We start from the raw sequence: 26,475 nt of genomic DNA, 5'->3' as shown, positions 1-26,475 counted from the left end.
GTAGGGAAAAGAACCTAGTGTGAGCTGAACTCAACTTGGACTTGTACAGAGGTGATAAGCGTTTTAAAGAGAGAAGGAGGGGGATTAGCAGGGTTCGGTAGAGTCAGGGAAGAGGAAAATTACAAAGCGTTGTTCAGTGTAAATATGATTGGGTCAGCTGGATATTAAAGTCAGGATTCTGCCCTCCCACAGAGCCTGGGAGACAGGTTCTACTATCGTCAGGTGTTGGCTGGAACAAACAGAAAATGTTTCTGGCAGTCTTGAGTTTTCTCAGGCAGGCACTCTAAGGGGGGCTGGGGTCATCCTAGGGATGCAGCCTTGAGCTGTTAGAAACTATGGTGGTGTTTTGTTCAAGTCGTTATAGAACAAGATTAAAGCCTAGTTGGGAAGAGAGCCCAGAGGAGCTGGCTAGTTTGGTCAAGGAGAGAATCTTTGTCAGTATCTAGTTATTGGTAATCAACCAAGTAAGGAAATATCAGGATGCTTTCAACTAATTGCTAATGACATTTTAGTAAGTAAAGGAAATCAGCATGAACCAAATTTATACATTCACAGGAGAGTTCCGATTCAGATGTACTGCCATCATTTTATGAACATCTGATGGTGCTACCTAGCAGTTGTTCAGTTTGTAGACCTAGTCAAGGTAACAACTGTTTAGGAAGAAAAAGCCTCATCCTTCCAGCAGTGTTGAAATTTGGCTTCCTATGTAGCAAAATTCATATGAATAAAATGATACCTTGTATTTTTTTTTTAAAAAAAGAAAGAGGAGTATAGTTTAAAATAAGAAAATCTGATGATTCATGAGGTCATAATGTAAATATAAGTACATTCCATATTTCCAGGCACTGAATCTAAGCAAAGTGATGTTTGGACACAACATATCTTTGTAAAATAATTTTTTTTCACGGTGAAAAATGAAAAACAAAAAACAAAACAGAAAATTTTAACGAGAGAAATATCTGAGAGCTTGGTAAAATTGGTAAATAAGATATTTTGTGCATTATTAATATAGGTAATACTTGTGTACATTTTTGCCTAGATTTATGTCGGATAAGTTTATCTCTTATCACTGTTATGCCTGTGTTTTCCAGAATATGTTAAGTTTTACAAAATATATAGCATCTTGGTGTAGTAAGTTAGAAGAAAAGACAAGTCCAGTCTTTACTCAAGTAAAAGAAAGATACCCAATGTGCAGAAGCACCTGAGCCTTGCCTACCTGGCCCCAGGGGATCCACCACTGCTTTAGTTCATCTGTACTCTTGTTAGATTTATTCATTGTCCTTACAAATACTTTAATAAACATGAGTTGGAATCAACAGTAAATACTCTTTAATTCTTAAGTGTGTATTTTGAATAAGCTGCAGACTTATATTTGGCCTCCCTTTAGCTCTATATTGCTGTAAAGTGTCTGCTATCGGTAGTTACATACTCTTTTTGTGAGAATAAGTATGACGTTCTTGCTGCATAGGTTTCCCATGTTATCTCAAACGCAGTATGTTAATTCTTTCAGGATTCCAGTCAAATTGAGCTGCTGAAAGAATTGATGGATCTTCAGAAGGACATGGTGGTCATGTTGCTGTCCATGTTGGAAGGTAGTTTTGATTTGTATCTTCAAGTCCCCTTTAATCTTTTATTTTAAGGATTCCACACATGCTTGCTTTGGTAGTCAGCATGCTGCGAAGGATAAAATATCAACGCTGAGATGGGACAGATACCTCAGATTTATTGCTGGCTTGATTACTCTTTTTCCAAGTTTGCTTTTTAAAAAAGAGAAATCCTGCCTATCTCAGTTTACAAAACTATGGAATGAAATCACTAGCACTTCATTCGTAGTGGTATCTTTCATTTCATAGTGAAACCCCAGAGAGTATGCTCTTCAGACAGAATACCTAAAGAAGGTTTTGTTTATCATTTTGTTTGTTTGTAACCGGTGGGGATTACAGACGTTTGGATACACTCCAACTGTGTAAATTGCTGCTTTGAGCTGACTGCCTTGTGACTCCTATGGGTTCTTAAAATTCTGCAGGAGGGGGCTTCCCTGGTGGCGCAGTGGTTGAGAGTCCGCCTGCCGATGCAGGGGACATGGGCTCGTGCCCCGGTCCGGGAAGATCCCACATGCGGCGGAGCGGCTGGGCCCGTGAGCCATAGCCGCTGAGCCTGCGCATCCGGAGCCTGTGCTCCGCAACGGGAGAGGCCACAGCAGGGAGAGGCCCGCGAAACCCCAAAAAAAAAAAAAAAAAGAAAAAAAATTCTGCAGGAGAAGAAGGCTCGGGAGAGTGCCCCAGCCCACCAAGTCTAGTGGCAGCCTAGTCTTCCCACCACATGCCTCTCTCTTGGGTTTTCATTCTGTCGCTTTTCTCTTTTCAACTTACTTTCCTTTGCTACTGCATTTCTTTTCTGTCTCAGACAGTAAACGTGGTAGGTAAGAGCTTGGGTTCTGAGATCTGCCACCAACGCCCACATCCCACTTTCCCACGCAGGCAGTGTGACCCTGACACAAGTTACGTCTCCATTTTTCACTTTCCCCCTCTGTGAAATGGGGCTCATGACAGGCTGATGCAAGCATTCAGTGAAATCATGTGAATACGACCAAAGCAAATAAAAAATGTTTGCTATTATGTTCCCTGTCCTTTTTTTTCTTAAATCCTTCCTAATTCCTCTCTCTGTTTCTTAGTCCGCCCTGCACTGCACAGCTATACTTTGACTAATTAAGGCAGTAGGCACACCTTGCGTGAGGACTTCAACGATGCAGCATTTGCTTGAAGCCCTTAGTTGGCGGCCACTTTATACCCTTTGAGCACAGGATCCTTTTCCCATGACCTCAATTCAAGTTCTGGTCTACATAATAATAACACCACAACCGTAATAACTGCGACAGGAACTGCAGGACTGACAACTTAAAATTAACCTCATTTAATATGCCAGCTGCTGGTTTAAGTACTTTTTCACCCTAATACCAGGTTTATGAATTGCATAGTAATATTATCACTGTTTTGCAAATGAGGAAACTGAGTGCAGAGGGGCTAAGAAGTCTGCCCAGGTAGCTCAGCTAACAGATGGTGGGACCTGGATTCAAATCCCAATAGCATGGCTCCTGAGCCTATGCTCTTAACCCTGGTGTTTAATGCTTCACAAATGCACTCAACAGACCCCTCACCATGCATCTTTTTCCTGATGCATGTCTTCGTGTTACATATCAAGCTCTGTTCATGGAATAAAAGCATTCGATGACTATACCTTAGGATAACATCTCATTTCCTCAAGCTTAGCCATAATCTGCCATTTTCTAATTATAAACATTCTGGACCATGAAGAAATGCAGGGAGATCTTTTACATTTTAAATCAGAAAGAGCCTCTAAGTTGCTCTCAGAAGATCTGTTTCAAATCCAGGCCTTAGCCCTCAATAATCATGCCACGGCCAGCACCTTACTTTAACCTTGCCAAACCTCAGTTTTCTCAATAGTAAAATCAGAATTAATAAAAAGTACCTGCCTCACAGACATATGAGCGTGAAATCAGGTAACGTTTATGAGCAGTGACATGTCTGTGCAAACACTCCTTTTTATTATTAATATGAGACTGTATTTCAGTTTCTGGCTTTAGGATAATATAAATGTTTGCCCCATTTTTTTTTTAATCCTAAAACACAATTAGAGGGGAAAAATGTCAGCTTTTCTTCACATACTGTTTTATGTGCGTTAATTACTTTGTAAATATGCTTTTGCTTGTGTTCATGTAATCACTCTTTGAAACTAGAGTTTACAAGTAATTACTCATCTTTTCCTTCGTACGTTGGAAGATAAACAAGGAGCTATCTTTGATTCAGATGTCATATAAGATTTATATTATATATTATATATATATTATATATTATAATTATATATTATTATATATCTGTAGACACTGGGTTTTTTTTAAGACATTTTAAGATATTTAATATTTACCTGCACAAATTAGCGACAACTTATACAACTGGACCAGTTTCCAATTAATTCACAGTCACGTACACTAGCTTCTACCCGGCTTAGACACTGGTTTTTTCAGGAATATGTTCATTTTGAGCCAATGCAGTTCTTTTTACCCCTAGGCAATGTCGTTAATGGCACCATCGGCAAACAGATGGTTGATATGCTCGTGGAATCTTCCAACAACGTGGAGATGATTCTCAAATTTTTTGACATGTTCTTAAAACTCAAGGACTTGACGTCTTCTGATACCTTTAAAGAGTATGACCCAGATGGTAAGGGAGTCATTTCCAAGAGGGACTTCCACAAAGCGATGGAGAGCCATAAGCACTATACCCAGTCCGAGACTGAATTTCTGCTGTCCTGCACAGAGACGGATGAAAACGAAACTCTGGACTACGAGGGATTTGTCAAGCGGTTCCACGAGCCTGCCAAGGACATCGGCTTCAACGTGGCAGTGCTTCTGACAAACCTTTCTGAACACATGCCCAACGACACCCGGCTGCAGACCTTCCTGGAATTGGCCGAGAGCGTCCTGAATTACTTCCAGCCCTTTCTGGGCCGCATCGAGATCATGGGCAGTGCCAAGCGCATCGAGAGGGTTTACTTTGAAATCAGTGAGTCCAGCCGAACCCAGTGGGAGAAGCCCCAGGTCAAGGAGTCCAAAAGGCAATTTATATTTGATGTGGTCAACGAAGGGGGAGAGAAAGAGAAGATGGAGCTCTTCGTGAACTTCTGTGAGGACACCATATTTGAGATGCAGCTCGCAGCTCAGATCTCGGAGTCGGACTTGAACGAGCGGTCAGCGAATAAAGAGGGGAGCGGGAAGGAGAAGCCAGAGGAACAGGGGCCGCGGACGGGTTTCTTTTCCATCGTGACAGTCACGTCGGCCCTGTTCGCCCTCAGGTATAATATCTTGAGCCTTATGCGGATGCTCAGCTTAAAGAGCCTGAAGAAGCAGATGAAGAAGGTAAAGAAGATGACGGTGAAGGACATGGTCACGGCCTTCTTTACGTCCTACTGGGGGGTCTTTATGAGCCTCCTGCACTTCGTGGCGAGCGTTTTCAGAGGCTTCTCCCGCATCGTCGGCAGCCTCCTGCTGGGAGGAAGCCTGGTGGAGGGTGCAAAGAAGATCAAGGTGGCGGAGCTCTTGGCTAACATGCCGGACCCCACGCAGGATGAGGTTCGAGGAGACGGGGAGGACGGAGAGAGGAAAGCCATGGAAGGCGCCCTGCCCAGCGAAGATCTGACGGACTTAAAGGAACTGACAGAGGAGAGTGACCTGCTTTCCGACATCTTTGGCCTGGACCTGAAGCGAGAAGGCGGGCAGTACAAACTGATTCCTCATAATCCCAATGCTGGCCTGAGCGAGCTCATGAGCAACCCCGTCCCTATCCCCGAGGTGCAAGAAAAGTTCCAGGTAACTTACCTCCAGTCACAGCGGCTCTCTGGACTTCAGGTGGGCACGATAAGTGAACTTGACATCAGCCGTCTTGCTAGTGCCAGGATGGTTTTCGGTACATGACTTGCCTTGCCAAAGAGGAATGGCTTTTTAGTCAGTTGGAGCTAGCCTTTTGTGAAGGTTCCTTATAGATTGTTAAGTTAAACTATGAAAGTACGAGCTGAAGTATTCACCCTCCTGACATTAGGCAACTGAACGATAATCATTCCATCCACAAATATTTTATGAGGATTGGCCGGGTGTCTGGCAACATTGGGTATCACAGCAAATTAAAAGAAATGTAAGATGTGCTCACTGCTTTCAAGTTGCCTTGAAGAGTTTATAGAAAGATAAAAGACTCATGAAAAAGTTAGAAAATTATTAAGTGGTACGTAGCATAGGCAGCAGACAGTAGAGGTTACGTGTGTTGAGAAAATGGAAACCTCAGTATAGCTTGGAGTAGTTAGATGAGACTTAAGCAGTGGGACTTAAGTTGGTGTTGGAAGACGAGTAGGATTTGAGTAGGTGACTGAGGGAGAGAAGGTAGTTGTGAAATAAGAAAAGCAGGAAGGAGCTCAGAAAGTTGGTACCTACTGCTGGCCTGGAAGGTGAGTGCGGGGAGGGGGGAAATGCGTGGACCAGTAGAGGAAAGGGCACACATGGCAGTTTTATCTCAATAGAGACAGGAGGGTATCATTTATAGGTTACAGTTTGACACAGGGTCACGGGGCTCCCTAAACTCATTCAAAAGTGATGTGTAATCCTGCTTCTCTTTTCCCCATTGACTCATCCAAGGAACAGAAGGCAAAAGAAGAAAAGGAAGAAAAAGAAGAAAGCAAATCCGAACCTGAGAAAGCCGAGTAGGTGTAGTTGCTGTATCCTTTCCTTTGTTTTAGTGTCTTTCACTCGTCCTCTCTCTTCAGGGGATGCAGTGGAGACTCTCAGGCTGCAGGATGACATCTGTCATCTTAGTGGAGAGCCTCAGCCCATGGGCAGGGTTAAGCGTAGACCACCCACCTGCCCTGGGGGCCACTCCCACCCCTTTCTTGTGTCATGAGGATTCTGTTTGTGTGTTTCTCTCTCAGCAGAAAAGACTTCAGTGATTCCATGTGATGCTCTCTGCAAGATGACTGAGTGCTGTAGTTCTCTGTTTAAAATCGAGCATCTATGCTGTCCTTGTAAAGAAGGGAGGGGACAAACGTTCTGAATGCCATGGCACAGAATTCTTGGGGCATGGTGGTCCTCAACGCACAGTCCTAGGGCCACCTGTGTAAAAACCACCAGGAGAGTCTGTTAAAGACACAGATTCCGGGCTTCCCTGGTGGCGCAATGGTTGAGAATCTGCCTGCTAATGAAGGGGACACGGGTTCGAGCCCTGGTCTGGGAGGATCCCACATGCCGCGGAGCAACTAGGCCCGTGAGCCACAACTACTGAGCCTGCGCGTCTGGAGCTTGTGCTCCGCAGCAAGAGAGGCCGCGATAGTGAGAGGCCCGTAAAAAAAAAAAAAAAAAAAAAAAAGACACAGATTCCTAGGCTCCAGCACAGATTTTGAATCAGCAGGTCTGGGACCCAGGAAACTTCATTTTCAGCAATATTCCTGGTGCTATGGAGCACAGTTATAAATGCAACAATGAGAAATAAAGAGCTGCCTATGAAGCAGTGAAAATGTATAATTTCCTCATAACACTGGCTTTCTGTTAATAATTGAAACCTACATATAGTTTTATATGCACATTTTTAACAACTGGGGAAATCAAATTAAGTGCCTGTAGTACACCTGTAGCATTCTCATGTAGCATTTTATTTTTCTCCTCTATTCTGTTACTTCCTTTGGCCTGTTTTCATTGTCTGTTCTTTTTTTTCTTCTTTTTTTTTTTAGAATAGCAAATGTTTATTTAGAATTGTGTTAATTTAGTTATAGCTATAAAATTAAAACATTAAATGGTATAACTCAGAAATAGTTCTTATTTCTAATGTTATATTTCATGGAAAACAGTTTTATTCAACTTTTTCACATGCCTACTTGACATCACTTGAGTCACCTTTTGAATAACTTAACACTTTTTTCAGGGAAAATCATTTTTATTTCCAAGTTATTTGAGATAGAGAATTTTAAACAGTTTTGTTATTAGAAATTTTCAAACACACACAAAAGAGAGAATGTTATGATGCACCCCATATACCCATCACCAAGTTTTGCTAATTATTAACATTTTGCTAATTTTGTTTCATCTAGGTTTTCTCCTGCCTACCCTCCCTACCATAGACACACACACACATATTTTGGGGCCTCCTGTACGACAAGTTGTTTTAAAGAAAATACTAGACACCATGTCATTTCACCCATAAATACCTTGTATACATTTCTAATTGCTAAGGACTTTAAAAAAAACATAATTATCATGCCATTATTTATACTGAACAAAATTTGCAGTTATTCTTTAATACCGTCTAATACCCGCTAAATATTTAAGCTTCTTTAGTTGTCTGAAAAGTGGATTTTTACGGTTGGTTTGTTTGAATTGGGCTTCACACAAGGGCCACTGTTGTCTCTCTTGTGCAGTCAGCACTATTCATTGTCATAGACCTTGAACTGTTGAATCAGTTGTAAAAATGGCCACATAAGTGACTATCATAGTGAAATGCAGACAAATGTAACAGGGCATGACAGTCATTTCAATGGCAACTCTTTAACGTTAAAATAACGTTTGACCTCATATGAGTTAAGTATGGGTTATGTTATGTGGGTTACGTATATGTGACTACACATATGCATAAATATACTTCCATGAAGGCTTGGTATTTTGCACCTAGAGGGGTTTAGGTGTCAAATTTCGGTGCTTCTAATTTCATTATTGTCTGCAAAATTAATGTATTGACATCCATTATACATGAGAACAACCAAATGCGTCCGCCTCCGATTTTAAATCCTAGTAGCCTGAACATTGAAATAAGAATTTTAAAATAAGGTATGTTAAAAAGTAGCAGACAAAGAAAGTCTCCATTGTTATTCTTTCATTTAAATATTTTACAAAGATACAAAGACACTTGAAGCCTGTAAAATGTCCTATAGATTTGAACTTCACAGAAATTATCCATCTATAGGGAGCTATGATAAGCAAGAAGTCCTACCCCTAATTCTAAAGTTCTGAATATCATAATTCATTGGAAGAGATATCAGTTATTAAAACTGATACTATGGTTTAAATATTTGTTCGTTTGTATATTTTGGCACAAAACCTGTTCAGTTCTTCAGTTTATGGATGGCTTATTTTTCATTCATTTGCATTCGTAGGGGAGAAGATGGAGAAAAAGAAGAAAAAGCCAAAGAAGATAAGGGTAAACAAAAATTGAGGCAGCTCCACACACACAGATACGGAGAGCCAGAAGTTCCTGAGTCAGCATTCTGGAAGAAAATCATAGCCTATCAACAGAAACTTCTAGTAAGATGTTTTAAAATGAATGTTGTTACTGATATACTGTGAGATCATAATCATTCGGGTGCAGTAAATACGCATTGACCTTCACTTGGGTCAGCCCTGCATGTATGTTGTATGTGCCCATCTTAGTGTTTATGTGTTAAAATGAATGCCTTGGTCCACGGCTCCCTGTCGTCAAACACGTAACCTCTGCACACATTCCCATGAGGGTCCACTTGATTTAGTGACTGCCAGTGTCTTCCTACAAGGGCTTTAGGGCAAGTCAATAAACATAACCCTGGGGCTCCCTCTTTGCAGAACACTATGGAAGGCTCTGTCATACATTATAACAAAGAATACCTTCTAGGGGACAAGTAATTCATATTGATGTTCCAGAGTGGGGTTAGTCAGTCTTTCTAGAACATCGCCCTTTTGTTAAAATTCCAGTTATAACGATATCAGTGCAGTGAGCCAACTCTCCATTGATAATAAGAAGGTCTATTCCAAATTATTCTTTAAGTGGAAATAAGTAAATAAATGAAAGAACGAAGAGGGAGAAGACAGTTCTTTATGTAGTGTCCTAAACATTTTGTGGAAATGCTCTCCCAATTAATAAAATATATACTTGTATGTAGCAAACAAAGAAAGGAGATTTAGTTCTCTCTTCCTATTCATACAGGATGGAATTGTTAAAAATTTTGTTTGAAAGGCCTCTTATATGTGTATGTATGTATATGTGCATAAATATTATACGTAATTTTTTCAAGCAGGAAAAGACTGGGAGATGAATGTCTAGAATAAACCTGTAAGAGGTACTGACCAACAATGTCAGACCTAGAAATTATGAGCAGTACTCCATAACACGGCCATTTGAAAGGCAAAATCATACTTAGCCTTTGAGAAAAAAATAGACAAGAAACTCATGTAGTATAGAACCTCACCTGTAAGGGAAATGGACTGTTCTCAGTGGTGATATGTTCTAACTGCTTATGCATAAATGTATATATGACACATTTTTTAAAATGTATACAAATATATATTTTAATTAATAATTTGACCTATATTTTCTTAAACTACCTTGTATGTTACTATATTATTTAATGCAGAGTACACAGAACACAGATGTTTCTGAGGCAACTCTGGATAACCACTGGTTTGATGTGTTGTCACAGTGGACGTGGCTGCAGGTGTGGTCTGGGCGTGGTATAGGGTGTGAGGCTGCACAGGCACTGTAATAAGCTGCAGCAGTCCCCGTGGGTTCCTGAAGAGTATGTGTAACCGCAGTTGAGTAAAGCACATAATTGAGATTTCCTTCCATCCTTCTGTCTCAGAGGTCACAGTTCCTACTTTCCTGCTTCTCTTGCAATATGACTTTCTCTGTTCACCTGTTTGCATGCACCAGCCTAATCATGACCACACCAGGTGCCACAGGCCCCTCGTGACCCGAGTCTTTGTGACCTCCCAGCTCAGATAACCAGAGTACCTAACTCTGACCTATGACCCAGTCCCACCTTCCACAGAAAACCAATGTGACTGACCCGGTTTGGATGTGGTGGCCAACTTTGGTCCTATAAACGGTGGCAGAAAAGTCAGGGTCGTGTGTGGGGAAATGACACCATCAAAATGGGCTGTGTCCACAGAGAGGGATAACTAACGAGATATCATTTTGCTATGTATGGCCTTATGATGCTAAAGCCCCTGGCATATCCGGGTAGATACTTTATAGTCATCTCCCACTTAATATTAAAACAAATTCTTGGTATGCCCCATAACCTTTTTCCTTAAACCCACTTCTCCTCTAAGTGTTTTGTATGTTTTTCCCTCATAGCTCAAAAAATAGAACCAACCATTTACTTGGTAGCTCAGACCCCCAAATCCAGAATTATCATCTCTGAGTCCTCTCTTTCTTTCCTACCTCAGATACAACCCAACAATAATTCTTCTCGGCTCTCTCCTCCAGATGTACCCAGAGTCTGCCCAGTACTTACCACCTCCACAGCCACCACCTGGTCCAAGCCACCACCAGCAACACCATCTCTTTCTGCATCCTGCAGTCACTTTCTAACTCGTCTCCTCCTGCCTTCCATGCTTGCCTCCAATCTATTTTATACTCAGTAGCTGGAATCATCTTTCAAATCATCTGATTGCATCAGCCCTCTTCAGCTCCTCCAAGAGCTTGCCATCCCATTTAGAATAAAATAATAATTCCAATGATATTAACAAGATTAATGACTAACTTCCCCTATAGTAGCTTACCTAATCCTCATAGCAAACTTATGAGACAGGTTTTGTTGTTATCCCCACTTTACAGGTGAGAAAAGTGATGCTACAAGAGTGATTAAGTCTCTTGTCCACATCCCACAGTGAGTCAGTGGTGAGGTCAGGCTTTATGCCCAGGCAGTGTGGTCCCAGCGATCAGACACTGAACTACTGCGCTATAAGGGGCAACAGACTTTTTACCAGAGGGCTACAGAACCCTGTCCCCCACTCACTTCTCTGACCTCATTCCCTCCCACTCTCCCCTCCTCTCACTGCGCTACCTCCTCACTATCCGTCAAACACACCAGCATCACCTGGAACTCAGGACCTTTGCCCTCCAAGCTCTTTCTCTGACATTCCCGTCCCCAACCGTTCACTTGATTGCCGTCCAATGGCACCCAGGCCTCAGCTCAAACGTCACCTCCTTAGATAGACCTTCTCTGACCACCTGTCTGAATAGCGCCCCTGTTCCCTAAGTCCTTAACCTGATGGATTTTTCTTCATAACATTTAACATTCCCTGAAATTACGCTTTTTATCTGTGAATGTGCTTCTTCATTATGTCTCCTCCGTGGTGGTGTACGTCGTAAAGCTTGGTGCTTTACATCGATAGCACCATGCATGGGACTTGAAACCCAGTGGGCCAACAAATAGTTTTGGGTAAATGCATGAATGCTTTATTTCAATTGTCTGCAAATTTCAAGTCTCTCGATTCAATGACCTTTTAATAATTTTTTTCACCTTCAGAACTATTTTGCTCGCAACTTTTACAACATGAGAATGTTAGCCTTATTTGTCGCGTTTGCAATCAATTTCATCTTGCTCTTTTATAAGGTATGTACATCTTAGTCTTTTAATAACCAATATGAAAGACTGAATTGAATGTAAAGATTTCAGAGATCCACTAGTGAGCACATCAAAACCAATGCTTAAATGTATTTGATGAAAATGAAAACCTGAATCTCAGGCATATTGCTGACTGTCTAGTACAGCAGGGATAGATTTGCTCCTTCACACTAGGTGAGAAATGCCCCCACTGAAGAATGTTGGATTTGCAGAGGATTTACCCACAGTACTCAGAGTCTAATTTGGCTGAATATCTCACTTGTTACTGTATCTGGGTGTGGCATATCTGTACTGTATTTAATTCTTTTGATCACTGAGAAGGCAGCTTAGCCATCTAATTATTTCCTGCATGTACTGGAATCCTCATGTCTGGGTTTAGTTTCAGTCATATAACAAAATGACTCAGTTATATATATATATATATTTCAGTTATATTTATATATATTTTTTCTCTACGTATATATATATATATATATATATATGTATCATGTTCTTTTTCAGATTCTTTTCCATTATAGGTTATTACAAGATACTGAAAAAGCTATCTTTTTTAGCCTTTGCTTTTAGTCTTTTCATCGTGCAGTGGTTTCACATCCAGCTATTTGCTAAGACTGGGTTTCCATTGTTTCTTGTTTACCCTGATGTCAGAGGAAATGAACTGACTGTACTTCAAATGATTTGAATCAGGTCTCCACTTCTTCTGTGGCTGAAGGAAAGGAGCTCCCCACTCGCAGTTCAAGTGAAAATGCCAAAGTTAGCAGCCTGGACAGCAGCTCGCCTAGGATCATTGCAGTTCACTATGTGCTGGAAGAGAGCAGCGGCTACATGGAGCCCACGCTGCGTATCTTAGCCATTTTGCACACGGTTATCTCTTTCTTCTGCATCATTGGATACTACTGCTTGAAAGTAAGATAGTAAGGCACCAAGGAACCTGTGTGTGTCCACGTGTGTGTGTGTCTCTTGCACGTTGGACTTCTGGGGAAGCAGATTCTGAGATGGAAACTACATACACATAGTTTATTAGGGAATGTTCCATAAACACCTGCGGGGCAAGGGGAGGGAGCAGCATGGAGAAAAGGGAAAAATGGGGCTACAGTACAGACCCAACAGGGCATATCACAGGTCTGCGTTCTGAAGCTGAGATGCCCCTTCAGGGTAACCCTGGGCTGGGGCATTGGAGCTGGGCTTTTAGAGCTCCCTGGTGACGAGTCACTGGATGCAGGCTGCCCTGGGAAGGGGATGTGGCTGTCACATTGTAGTTTTCTCACACGTGTCAGTAATTATTCACATATAGCCAGTTTCACCTATAATTTGACCCCACAGAAGTGACCACCCACTATGTCTCCTAGCAGTGCTCAGTGTAGTAGGAATTCTAGAAATACATCATATTGGACCTCTGAGAGTCATTTTGAATGTTTTGTTATTAGGTATGTATCTCTCGCTATCCTTGGCAGAAATGCTTCACTGTTTGTCACGTCACCCGGAAAATAATGGAGCTCCATCCCTAGAGCCTTACCAAGGGAACACTATAGTTTGGTGAATAGAACTCAAGATAGTCTCTCTGAGTGCTCAGGGCTGCCCATCACCTTTGCAAACCTCTTTATCTTTTCCTAACATGACACCTTTTTACTGCAGGGCTTTTATTTCACTGTGCCCTGCTTCTGATTGGGAAACTTCCAGAAGACTTTTGAAAAACCAGGGTCCAGGGTAAAAGACTAGAACATAAAGTTTTTCTTCAGAAACTCCTCTACCTCCCTTTGCTTCCCTTGTTTTATTGGCGGGAGAGAGGGGTTATTCTTGGATACTTCCAGAATGTCTGCATCTTTTTTGCATCTGTGCCTTGTGTAAAATCTGTCCATATGAAAAGGGAATCAGTAAATTCTGGAGACATTCTGGCAAACTGACAAAGATTTTTGCTGATGTTGAAATTAAAATTTCTTTCAAAATAGCATATGGGCATGCTGAGCATGGAATTATTAAAGAGATTTCTCAAATAAAACTCTACAAATTTTTTAGAAGTATGCATTTTGGAACATTAGTGCTATGTTTTATTGCATCCATATATATTATATATATGTAATATGCAAAACAAAAGCAATTTTGTATAATCTTTTTAATATTTAAAATTGATTTCGTGAGTGCAATTATTTATGAACCTCTACGTGTTTAAAAACATATGCATTATATATAATATCTATACTGTCTTTTGTTTTTCGAAAACCTCTAGATGCCTCCTTCTGCCTAAATACAGCTGATTGATTTTCACTCAATTTTTACCTTCCTGGAAGTAACATGGGAAATAGTTCTTTCCAAAAGCTGTTTTGTAAAGATAGTGACCACAAGAGATGCTAGTAAATCTAAACTAATTTTAACATGTTTATTTTTCAAATGTAGGTCCCACTGGTTATTTTTAAGCGAGAAAAGGAAGTAGCTCGAAAATTGGAATTTGATGGGCTTTATATTACAGAGCAGCCTTCAGAAGATGATATTAAAGGCCAGTGGGATAGACTCGTAATCAACACACAGTGAGTAAAGAATGAGACGAGACATTTCTGTGCTCAGAAATTTCAAGACATAAAATACTTTGCTGGAGTTCTTGCAGATTTATCAAAAGTTTAGCAGAGGTGAATAACAGTTATATATTCAGCCAAGAAAATCAAAAGACTAATAAGCTCCATCAGTCTCTTAATGGATGCCATCAATTTTTGCCCTCTGTGTTCTGAATTCCTCCATCAAAAATGGCTTTGAGTCCATTTCCAGAGCACTGATGGAACATAACATCCATTACTCAGTGTTCAGGGAAGTGTGTAGCTGGAGGTACATAACCCGCAGTGTGGGGTTATCTCATCTAAAAGCATAGAGGAAGCCAAAATTATTCATTAAGGAAGGAGTTGTAGCATTAAAGGCAAAAATATTGAATTTCACACTTTTAATCTAAGTTGGAAATTTTCAGTTGGTATCATCCAGAGGCGAAGCATATAACTAGCTAAACATTATGACGTGTAAAATATAAGACAGAAAAACAAATACTTTTCTTTATACTAATGATTTCGCCTTGTGAGGTCTAGATCCAAACTACCAGCTGCTGCTGCAGATAAAAATCCATCACAAAAGTCTAACTTTACACTATTAGAGGTATTAGTGATACAATATTTTTCTGTAGTTTGTACTACTCAAGAGTGAAATAGCTTCTTTTTATTGTGATTAGTTTTGCTAATTCTTAAAGAGTTATGATTTCTAATAAGTTCTGGGTTTCCAAATGGGGATGATTTGTTTGTGTGTTATAAATGTTTACTCTAAATGCTCAATATTTTGTTCAGCAACTCTAAATCGAATCAAGTCTGTCCCCTTAGGTGAACTCTATATTAGTTAAGATGCTGGAATCATGTGATGGTGTTATGCTCAGTTTCCTTAAGGATAACTAGTGGGAATGAGATTTTTTTTACTTCCTAGGGAAAACAATGACAGTTTTAGATACTTTAATTTTTATAGACAATTGACAAAGAAATGTATACATTAACACATTATACAGAAAGAAAAAATATAACCAGACTGCTTATTTAATAAATATGCTCATATTCGTCTCCATTACAATATTAGCCCGTAGTCTCTTTTGTGATTTACATGTATATATTAACACTTAAAATAATATTTAATATACTTATGATAGAAAAATTATGGGATAAGATGGGGAAAATTCATTGTAATTTTTGTGAATGGAAGAATATATGTTTACATATTATTTTAAGTATTTTATTTATTCCAAAAAATATATTGTTATTTATCATTTTTTTAAAATGATACTATTTTATTTCTATGCTTTTATATCTTTTAGGTCATTTCCCAACAACTACTGGGACAAATTTGTTAAAAGAAAGGTGGGCTTAAATTTTCTATTTTTTTGCTAAAGTGCAATTCAGATTTGAATTTGCTGTGGCTCATATGTAGGCTGAGATACTGAGGCTTTGTCTGTTAATGTCATTTCAATATGGAAATGGGATTCAATATGAATTTCAAAAATTTCATAAGAGATCCATACTCTGCAGCTAAAAAATAAATAAGCATTGCTCACCCACCTGTCATCTGACTCAGGTGATTAAACAGTGCTCAGTCTGTACATTAACAAGAATTGGTAAGAATTTTCTCTGAGATTGTTCGGGTAACTGAAGTTGACTGAAGGCTCTTTTTCTGATAAGACAGCTAAGTCACCAGGGCTGGGATCCTCCCTTACAATAAAAAAGTAAGGTTGTTTCCCTGGTGGTTTCTATTTTTTTGCTAAAGTGCAATTCAGATTTGAATTTGCTGTGGCTCATATGTAGGCTGAGATACTGAGGCTTTGTCTGTTAATGTCATTTCAATATGGAAATGGGATTCAATATGAATTTCAAAAATTTCATAAGAGATCCATACTCTGCAGCTAAAAAATAAATAAGCATTGCTCACCCACCTGTCATCTGACTCAGGTGATTAAACAGTGCTCAGTCTGTACATTAACAAGAATTGGTAAGAATTTTCTCTGAGATTGTTCGGGTAACTGAAGTTGACTGAAGGCTCTTTTTCTGATAAGACAGCTAAGTCACCAGGGCTGGGATCCTCCCTTACAATAAAAAAGTAAGGTTGTTGGGCTTCCCTGGTGGCGCAGTGCTTGAGAGTCCGCCTGCCGATGCAGGAGACGCGGGTTCGTGCCCCGTTTCGGGAGGATCCCACATGCCGCGGAGCGGCTGGGCCCGTGAGCCATGGCCACTGAGCCTGCGCGTCCGGAGCCTGTGCTCCGCAAATGGGAGAGGCCACAACAGTGAGAGGCCCGCATAACGCAAGAAGAAAAAAAAAAAAAAAGAAAAGTAAGGTTGTTGTATACCAACAAAGGACTGAATTTTATTTACTTTTATCTAAACTTCAAAGACCTTTTTATTTTGATAAAGTTTTATTCTTCTGATGCACACTGCATCAGAGCGTGATAGAAAGAACACAAACAGGAGTTCAGCTACGGACTCTGGCACCTATGTCGGCTCTGGTTTCGAGAGACAAGGATTATCTCTGCTCTTCCTACCACACAGGATTTAATGTAGGTCACTTTTTAAAAAAAAAAAATATAATAATGCATGTACCAGTACTTGTACATTGTAAAATACAGTAATCATTATTTTGTAGCTCCTTCTTATTCCTTGAACCCTCCAGTTGCCAAACTGAATCACTTCATGCCACGTACCATAATGAGCGGTAGCTCCAATGTATACGGTCCAGGGCGAATGGCCACAAATGTCTGCCGAATGAAGTGGTCTTTTTCTCTTTGATTCCACCAGCTGAGAACTACTCATAGGGTGGCTGGTGATTAGCAACTGCAAATTTTTTGTTACCAGTCTGAGGGGAGATAGAGAGTTTGCCAAGAATTTAAATCAAGTACATTATTTAAAATGAAGCACATTTTAAAAAACAGAAACAAAACAAAACAAAAAACCCCCCAAGACTTCCTAGTTGGAAGAAGCAGTGTGTTTGTTGATTTTCATTTTGGTGCAAGTTTTTGTCCCCTTGCGACCACAGAATAGTAGCACTGCACGAATGCAGATGAGTGCATCCAAATTAGGCCAGAGCTCTGAAAGAATAATTTTTAAGTAATGTAAAATAGATAATTTGAATATTTTATTCTTATTAATTATTTAACAGTATGAAGAAGCAGTTTCTAAGTTATTAAAGCAAGAGTTTCTCTGAAGGACACGATATATCTAGAGTCAAATAAATAGACAGATTGCAGTTGCAGCTGAGACAATCCATAGCGTTCCTGCTCTGAGGTCCAGTTTGTTCTCCTGGGTGAGAATACAACCCCTAAAGAACTCCCACTCAGATCAGCCCAGCCCATTTTCAGTGCTGTGAGAATAATGGAAAACAAATTGTTTTAATGAACCTAAATAGTGTACGTTCATAGGCTTTTTCACTACCGTTGCTCTTTTATGTTTTCTTTTAATTTACCTGATTGTATACATTCAGAAAAAGCTCATTTTTATTTCTGCTAATCCTTTCTTTCTTTCTATTTATGTATTTTTCCTTCATCCACTCTAATATTTTACTTTAACGTTCCCCCTCCTCTTTCGCTGGTTCTCAGTTCCTTTGTTTCTCTTATATTCCTGTTCCTTGCTTTCTTTTTCCCCTCTTGCTGCCCGTTCTCTCTCCTCCTGTGTTTCTTTCATTACTTTTCCTGTTGCCTCCATTTTCAATGATGTGCGGGATCCTCATGGTATATAAACTGTAGGCCAAGAGTCACTATATCAGAGACAGAGGTACTGAGCTCACAGGTGATCTGTTAGCCCACGTCTAAGCCCTGATCTAAAAACCCAACATCTGGGCAAAGCCCAGACAAATGTGACAGAAGAGAGAGGGGCAAGGAAGCCAAGGCGGGTTGCAAAGAAGTGATTCTAATGATGGACAAGGAATCCATTCTAGGTAAGAATTAAACTGAGGACCTGTGGATGGTGACAAGGCTCCAGGTTCAGGTGTTATTGAAGAATGGCTGGAGTCAGGATACTATGGGAGGAGTTGAATGTTTGCCCTGGAGACCACAGAGGGGATACCAGCATGTCATGGGCAGCCCAGTGGCATGCCGTGCTCTATGCAGAAGATCTTTGCTGGGAGTCAGCCTTGCCTGGATGTGTCCTCACCCCATCTCTTGCCAAGCTGAGACTGGGCATGTTATGTTCTCCAAGCTCAATTTCTTTATCTGCAGAGTAGGATGCTAACAACAGGAAACTTACATATTATGACAGTCCCATGAGGGAAAAGCAAGTTAGACCTCTTAGCATAATTCCTGACACAGAGTATGAATTTGGTAGCAGTTACTTTATTCCATTTTTTCCCACCTCTTTACCCATTTTCTTGAGCCTAGCCTCTTTTTTGCCTGCCTTTCTGTCTTGCATAAGAAATCTTGTTCGTCAGCTAGGCATTATTTAACACGCTATAAGTTCACTAAGACCTTAAGCAGTGTGATCACAGAACGTGAGCCGTTAAGTTAGATGTTTAAGTGAACCTGAAAGTAAGACCGATATATACTATGTATAAAAATAATTAGATGTTTGTATGTGCATATACAGATGAGATTACTTAATGGTGGAGGCCAGTAAAATGCTTTTTTTCTTGCCCCAGGTTATGGATAAATATGGAGAGTTCTATGGCCGAGACAGAATCAGCGAGTTACTTGGCATGGACAAAGCTGCCCTGGACTTCAGCGATGCCCGGGAAAAGAAGAAGCCAAAGAAAGACAGCTCCCTGTCGGCCGTGTGAGTGTTCATTCTGCTCCATCCGAGGTCTAGGTGGAAAGGAGGAAAAAGTAATACACTTCTGAACTTGCTAATGCATTGATTTCCTTTCCTTCAGTGAGAGAAACAGAGAATATATAAAGTCCGCTTTTGTACTTCCTGATATTTTAGCACTATGGAATCAGCAGATTTAATCTATTAATTTTTGAAGGTGACTTTTCCATTATTTACATAAAGCAAGAAAAAAAGATTTATTTTATCGATTTTTATCCCTAAATGCCACTTAAGTTGAAGTCAAAGATGCAAAAGCATAATATTTGACTTGTTAATGCTTCCTGTTTGAAAAGAAGTTAGTTTTCTTATTTTGGAAAAGGGAGCTATGTAGACCTTTTATTAGAAATAAGTTTATCATATTCTTTTAATTGTTGTGTTTTATTTAAATAGCAAAGACTTGGTATACTTAATGTACTATTACTTGGAAAGTTTATTTTAAAATGGGGCACTCTTATACAGTGCTTGCATGGAATAATATGATTATAATTAGAAGGATGTAAACCAGTTGAACTGAATTCACCTGAGATTGAATTTCACGTGCGCGTGTAGTGTTAGTATACATATATATATGTATATTATATACATCTGTATCTGTCTTGCAAACTTAATCAACTATAATTCTAGAATTACAGTTGTAAAGGCTACATGCTTTTTAAAATGTAATTTCTTATTGTACAGCCACTTAACGATTTTAGAAAAAAATGTAATCGTTACCTTCCCTTACCTGTGTATTTAAGGTATCAGTCAATTAGGTATGTGATGATCTCTCTGAAAACATAAATATTTAAGGTTCTGTAGAGCAATGTTAGTTTGTCTTAGATAACTATTTTAGCTAGCATTAAAAAACAACATTTTGGCTGATCTCTTTGGTCAAATACTTTTTATCTCTCTGAAACCTTGTTAGAGCTAGCTGGGTCTTTAAAAATAATGTGAACCCAGTTCAAAAGTAGTTAGATAAGCAAATATATAGCAAGTTATGAATTTAAATTTAAAATATTACCTGGGTACTTTAAGAAAACAAATGTGGTTCTTAAAGAAATGTGGTCACTATACGTAAGATGAAACACAGTTGGCAGCCCTTAGGCATTAAGGCCCTTATGTTAGAATATCACGTAAGGACTATGGTGAGAGTGGGGCTGCTGAGTTTCTTACTAGCATTTTCAGATCCCTGATAACCAATGTAGAATTAAATAGTTTTACTGAATTATGCATTTTCCATGGTCATATTTGTGACTCTAGAAAATGTCTGAAAAAATAGAAGGAAAGTTTAGACTGTTTTTTTTTACTATGAACAAACAGTTTTAAATTAGTGGAATTTTCCCGTTTTACATAGTAAATGTTTGCAGGTTTGACCCCTAGCAAAGTACCAAGAAATTAATGTGGCTTTTATTAATACCTTTAAATATGGATAATAAAATTAGAAGAATAAAGATCTAGTAAATAACACACATTACTAGGAAAAAATTTACACATAGTGTTCCTTTATTAAAGTGTTTAGAAGGATGGAATTTTAAAAGATTGTTTTCTATATGAATAGTATCTTAATGTGAACATTTGCATACAAGGATGATTCATGTATCTATGTGTGCATGTATTTATTTATCAATCAGATACATAGGGCTTGGTAAGTGCACATTTAAACAAGTGGCCAGCTCACCTCCTGGGGATAGAATGGCTGCCAGCAGCCAGAAAGCCTGCATGCTTCTTCATGTGTGTCTTTATGGAGTGAGAGGAGAGCTTATAATCTCAAAACCATCTAGCAAAACTCCTCAGCTTCTGGCTTCTAGTTTACCCCTGAACCAAGCCCTGTGGCCAGGTTAATGCCATGCCCTGATTGGCCTAGATCAGCTGTGCTCCATCCCTGGGGGTGGAGTCAGCTCTACCCAAACAGCATCACTGCCACTACTGGTGAGAAAAGAGTATTGTATACTACAAAATACTCTTAATGCTGTTGGTAGGAAACTTGCTACCCTAATGCATGACAGGGATGGAAAACAACTAATCATAAGAACAAACTTCTAAATAAAGTTAGAAACGACCGTGGGAAGTTCAGACATCCTGATAAAAACCCTTATTTTGTTTTGGATTGCTTTCATGGGAAATAATCATGCTCTCATGCAAATTATCCAGTGGTTTTTATTTTTTTCATCTTTCTTTTTTTAAAAAAAAGTATTCTTATATTGAAACCCACTGTAAATATTCATGAAATTTTAAAAAATATTATTTAATAATAAAATTAATTATAACTCAAAGACTGCTTTATTTCCTTACAAAATGAAACCTTAACTCTAAGGGGAAAAGTCTCCTAAGAAGTCGGCTTAGATTATCAACTATTTATCATTGCACTTGTAATTTAAGATTGGCCTAATTAAAAGAAATGATTAAATGAGTAGTTAAAGACTAAAACAGTAAGTCTAGAGAAGCCTTTTTGAAAATAACACTAAAATTATATTATTATCATATCAATTCCCTGGAATGTTGCAAAGGCTGACAAAATTATAATTTCTAGCCCCACAAACCAGTGACAAGTTCTGGAAAAAAAGTGAAAATTAAAAAGTATACTTTAATACGTGTATATTTTAATCTGCAAAGATCATGAATATTATGTTAAGATTCACTCATTCAACATTATTGAGAGACATTCAGTGTACGATATAACGTGCTTGGTGCTGGGGATTTCACAGACTAGTGAGGAAGGCATCAATACACATACATACATACACACCTATGCCTGCAAAACAACATGGGAAACGATTATAAAGAGAGGTGCTTTGTAGAAAGCACTATGGGAACCAAGGGGAAGGGTTAAATTCCTTCTTGGATAGAGAAGGAAGTAGAGAAGGGGCATTTCTGAAAACGATAGGAAACAAAAACACAATGAATAAGCCCTTTCACTGGCAAAATCGGTACAGTTGTAAAACAAGTGTGGACATTTATGCAAGTTTTTATTAGTTGAACTAAAAATTATTCTGTTGGGATGCAATTACGAATATATAATGAAAGTTAGGGAGGAAACTTTCGATATACCTATGTTAGTTAATTTAGTAGTTTCCAGGAATAACTGTCACATATAAAGTGTTTATTTTATATTTAATATAGGAAAAGAAAAGGTCAAAAAGAAAAGACTATTTTTAAGTAATAGAGACATAGTGATGCTTTGTTTTGTTTTCCAAGGTTCCTCTGGAAAAAAAAAAAAAATTCACAAAACTCTGGAGTGCATTTTCCCACAGAGCTCTCAGCTCTTCCCTGGGCTCCTGAACTAGAACTAATCTCCTGAGATGGTTGCCAGCTCTGCCCCATGGAGAGTGAATGACAGCAGGCTTTTGCAAGCCTGTGAGTCTCTGCTTCATGTACATATCTACAAATTCTTCTTTTTTGTCTTTCCAGGCTGAACTCTATTGATGTGAAGTATCAGATGTGGAAGCTAGGAGTTGTTTTCACTGACAATGTAAGCCAACTTCATTACCACAAAGTAAAACGCACTCTGATTAGATGAGTTTGTGGCTGGAAAGATGGCTATTTAAGAAAGCTACTTAAGGGCTTCCCTGGTGGCACAGTGGTTGAGAGTCCGCCTGCCGATGCAGGGGACACGGGTTCATGCCCCGGTCCGGGAAGATCCCACATGCTGCGGAGCGGCTGGGCCCGTGAGCCATGGCCGCTGAGCCTGCGCATCTGGAGCCTGTGCTCCGCAACGGGAGAGGCCACAACAGTGAGAGGCCCGCGTACCGCAAAAAAAAAAAAAAAAAGCTAGCTACTTAAATATCAGTTCATTTAATACTGACCACATCTGAGAAAGACCCAGAGAAATATATGATTAATCAGCCCATATCTCATTCCATTTCTTTCAGTAGCTGAAAAATTAAAATGAAAATATATTTACACGAGAAAATGAAATGGAGATGCAAATTCATGTGTATTTTCATTCAAATTTTAGTTGAGCAATCGCATTCTTCAAAATTTTTATAGATGTTAGAAAGTTCTAAATAAATTTTTTTAAGTTTTTTTTTTAACATCAATCCATTTGTTTCTGCCAAATAAAGTACATTAAATTACTGTGCTCTTTTTCTTGATGGATCCTTCTTTTATCAAAGAGCATAAGAGCTTCTGAGTTAGGCATAGGACCCACGTATATATCCAAAATATTATGAAAAAAAATCACCCATGACTAAAAGCCACTAGCTGTCAAGGCAGAGAATCACATTATACTACCTCGTTGGCTCAACAGCATGACATTTTTGATTCTTAGAAATTCCAGTTTAAATAACAGTTACTGTCAGTTGTTTTTGTGCTACCATTCGCTGGCTATGGGAAGTTGCTAGAGAGAATCATGAAACATGGCTGAATAGATGGACTACAGTTTTTGCTGTCAGATCTCAGCCCATCCCCTCATTACTGCTTCTTAATTCTTTTACCGTCTTCTCACTCCTCCTACAGAAAGGATCGTAAAAACCTCCCCTAAGGCCTCCTGCTGTTCTTGCTGCCGTGCTTTCTTCCTTGGACATCTCATTTAGTCTCAAAATCTCGCTCTAATCTTAGCACTTTTATAGTGAACCTTAGTTCCATTCTCCTAAAGACCTGTGACAGCCGTCCCCCCAGTACTCCTGCCTCTGTCCCCACCCTGCCTCACCCAGCCGCAGGCCCAGAACTCTGGGTATCTTAGAGAACCCTCTGAAGAGCTCAAAATCAAGTCTTGAATTATCTTTTAGGACCGTCAACTGTTAGTAAGGTGTCTTGCAGCTAACTTCTCATCCAACAATAGAAGCAACTCCCCTGAATAAAAAGGAGGCCACCCCAACTCAGCCACATGTGGCAACATCTGGAGACATTCTTGGTTGTCATGACTGGAGAGGGGGAGTTCTACTACCGGCAACTAGTGAGTAGAGACCAGGGATGCTGCTAGCTAACTATCCTAGTATGCACAGGATGGCATCCCCAACCAAGGATTATCTGGCCCAAACTATCAATAGTTGACATTAGTAAGTTGCTGTTGAGTAGTAAGTCAGTACATTTTTCTCTGTGCGAGGATAAATAAAAAGAGCCACTCTGATATAAAGGAGAGAATGGCATTGAACCTTGCAGAACAGCTAAATCAAAATAAACTGCACAAACAAACTGATATAACTGATTGGAATTATATAAATCTTTAGTCTAAGAAGATAAAGTCAGTGGAGTGATTATCATAGAATGAGAGCAGAGTCGTTTTTGACAATAGTATGTATTCTATTTTCTGACATTGTTTTCTCTCATTTTGTCTTAATAGTCCTTCCTCTACCTTGCCTGGTACATGGCCATGTCCGTTCTCGGACACTATAACAACTTTTTTTTTGCCGCTCATCTTCTTGACATTGCTATGGGATTCAAGACGTTAAGAACCATCTTGTCATCAGTAACACACAATGGCAAACAGGTAAAAGTTTACGTTTTCCTCCCCCTGCAAAAACTGAAAAAGCAACAAATATCCTAACAGAAGTAACACCAAACCTCAAATGACAGTGTAGTTTTAAAGACTTTTGTGAGTAGAGGATCTGTGCTTTTTCTCCTGTAAACCGTGCAGATTTGTAATTTGAGAGCCCCCGAGACCTACATTCAAGTCTTGGCTTGATGGATGAGCTGTGTGACCTTGGATAAATTCTTTAGCATTCTTTTAAATCTCAACTCCCTCATTTTGTAAAATGAGTACAATAAAATTACCTACCTTATAGGGGTTTTGTGAAAATTAAATAAAAACGGAAATGTGGAGGTCTTAGCACAGGCTCAAGCACATTAAACACTCAGGAAGATAGTTATTATTTTGTTCCTAATGTGATATTTGCTGTATCTGATACGGTGGCTAAACCAAAATATGTTGCAGCATCCTAACACACTAGTTATATTAGTAATAAAACCTGAGATTGCTACATTCTTAATTTAATATAGTATTTTAAAACTGGATATTCATGGGCTCTTTTCTCCACTTTTAAATTGGGCAAAAGGAATAATAATGTTTCACACTGACAAGGTCATGCTTACTTGGAGAAAAGCTGGCTTAATTCCAGATAATCAGCTTATGTTCTAATACAACCCATTTGTAATGTTAAAACTTTCATTATTAATAAACTTCTCAATTCATTCTCTATTTATCAAGTGTCCAGTGGGAGGTAACACATTCTGTTAGTTATTTAGAATAACAGAGTCCTTCTTTTCCAGAATTTTATAATCCAGTGTATTTTAAAATCAGTGCCCTTCCCAAAACCTTGAACTGTGTCCATGGTTAAATTCACATTATCATGACCTTCAGTTTTCTAAATTTCAGCACAATGTTCTTATATATGTCACTCTAGTTTCTGAATATGAGTATGATATGCATGGCACGTCATGAGTCCAGTGACAAAAAGTGTACTATGCATATTCATCGGTCAACTAGTAAATTGGTTTTGAGCTCCCAGTATGTTCGAAGAACTGGAGATGCTAAATCTGTGGAGTATTTTCACACAAAACGTCTGGCACTGCTCTCAATTTCTAAACTTTTGTTTATTTCTAAACCTTATTCCTTCTCTTTTTGAGGTATCAAATTTTCATTTGCAAAGATATATAGAGCTTAAATAGCCCATGTAGGTAAAACACACAGAAATCTACAGTGGCCTTATACTTAATTTATAGAAGTGAATTAAGCCCTCTATTAAGACATGTTTTTTCCAGATAATTATGAAGTGATTTTTAAAAGACTTAAAATATGCTGCCACAGTTAAGAACACCAGGGGTATGTTGTAATCAGAGGAAGCAGACATAAAAAATAATGCATTTTAGTGTGTTTAGAACTTCTGTGATAGAAACAGAAATATATTTTTACCACCTTTGTGAAAGTCATATTTTAAAAATAGACGTATTCATATACAAATTCTATGTATATTCATATATATATTCTATAAAATATGTTTATATATACATACATGTATATGCATATATACACATTATGTAAAGTATAGTTTGGAATTAAAGATTACATAGAGCTGAAAAAAGACCTTTCAAACTGTGACTTTCATTTATATGTTGAGAAAATTTGCCTTCAAAATAGTGTTATTTATTAGCTATTAAAGTGTCCTTCCCTCTGATCATTGGTTTATGTTAACAAAGCCAGACTTCTTAGTTTTATTTTTTTTAATATTTATGATACACATTATTAACAGTCGTGCATTTCCAGATGTTAGAAACAATTCCTATTTAGTTTTAGGATATGACTGAAAGAAAACATGATTTACAACCG

General features: G+C 38.9%; 1 protein-coding gene across 1 annotated transcript in view; it reads left to right on the top strand.

Annotated features, from left to right (window-relative positions):
• The window catches only part of RYR2 (ryanodine receptor 2), a 523,123-nt gene that overhangs the window by 471,511 nt on the left and 25,137 nt on the right, over positions 1-26,475 (top strand). Inside the window, exons 90-100 of the mRNA XM_007452954.1 lie at positions 1,511-1,592; positions 4,089-5,386; positions 6,203-6,267; positions 8,704-8,851; positions 11,833-11,919; positions 12,619-12,837; positions 14,326-14,456; positions 15,767-15,809; positions 19,066-19,199; positions 22,620-22,680; positions 24,493-24,639. Coding sequence (XP_007453016.1) covers positions 1,511-1,592; positions 4,089-5,386; positions 6,203-6,267; positions 8,704-8,851; positions 11,833-11,919; positions 12,619-12,837; positions 14,326-14,456; positions 15,767-15,809; positions 19,066-19,199; positions 22,620-22,680; positions 24,493-24,639 — 2,415 coding nt within the window. The remainder of the gene's footprint in view (positions 1-1,510; positions 1,593-4,088; positions 5,387-6,202; positions 6,268-8,703; positions 8,852-11,832; positions 11,920-12,618; positions 12,838-14,325; positions 14,457-15,766; positions 15,810-19,065; positions 19,200-22,619; positions 22,681-24,492; positions 24,640-26,475) is intronic.

Source organism: Lipotes vexillifer, unplaced genomic scaffold (assembly GCF_000442215.2).
Source record: "Lipotes vexillifer unplaced genomic scaffold, Lipotes_vexillifer_v1.1 scaffold1088, whole genome shotgun sequence".
Classification (NCBI taxonomy): Eukaryota; Metazoa; Chordata; class Mammalia; order Artiodactyla; family Lipotidae; genus Lipotes; species Lipotes vexillifer.
This window is presented reverse-complemented; position numbering and strand designations above follow the sequence as displayed.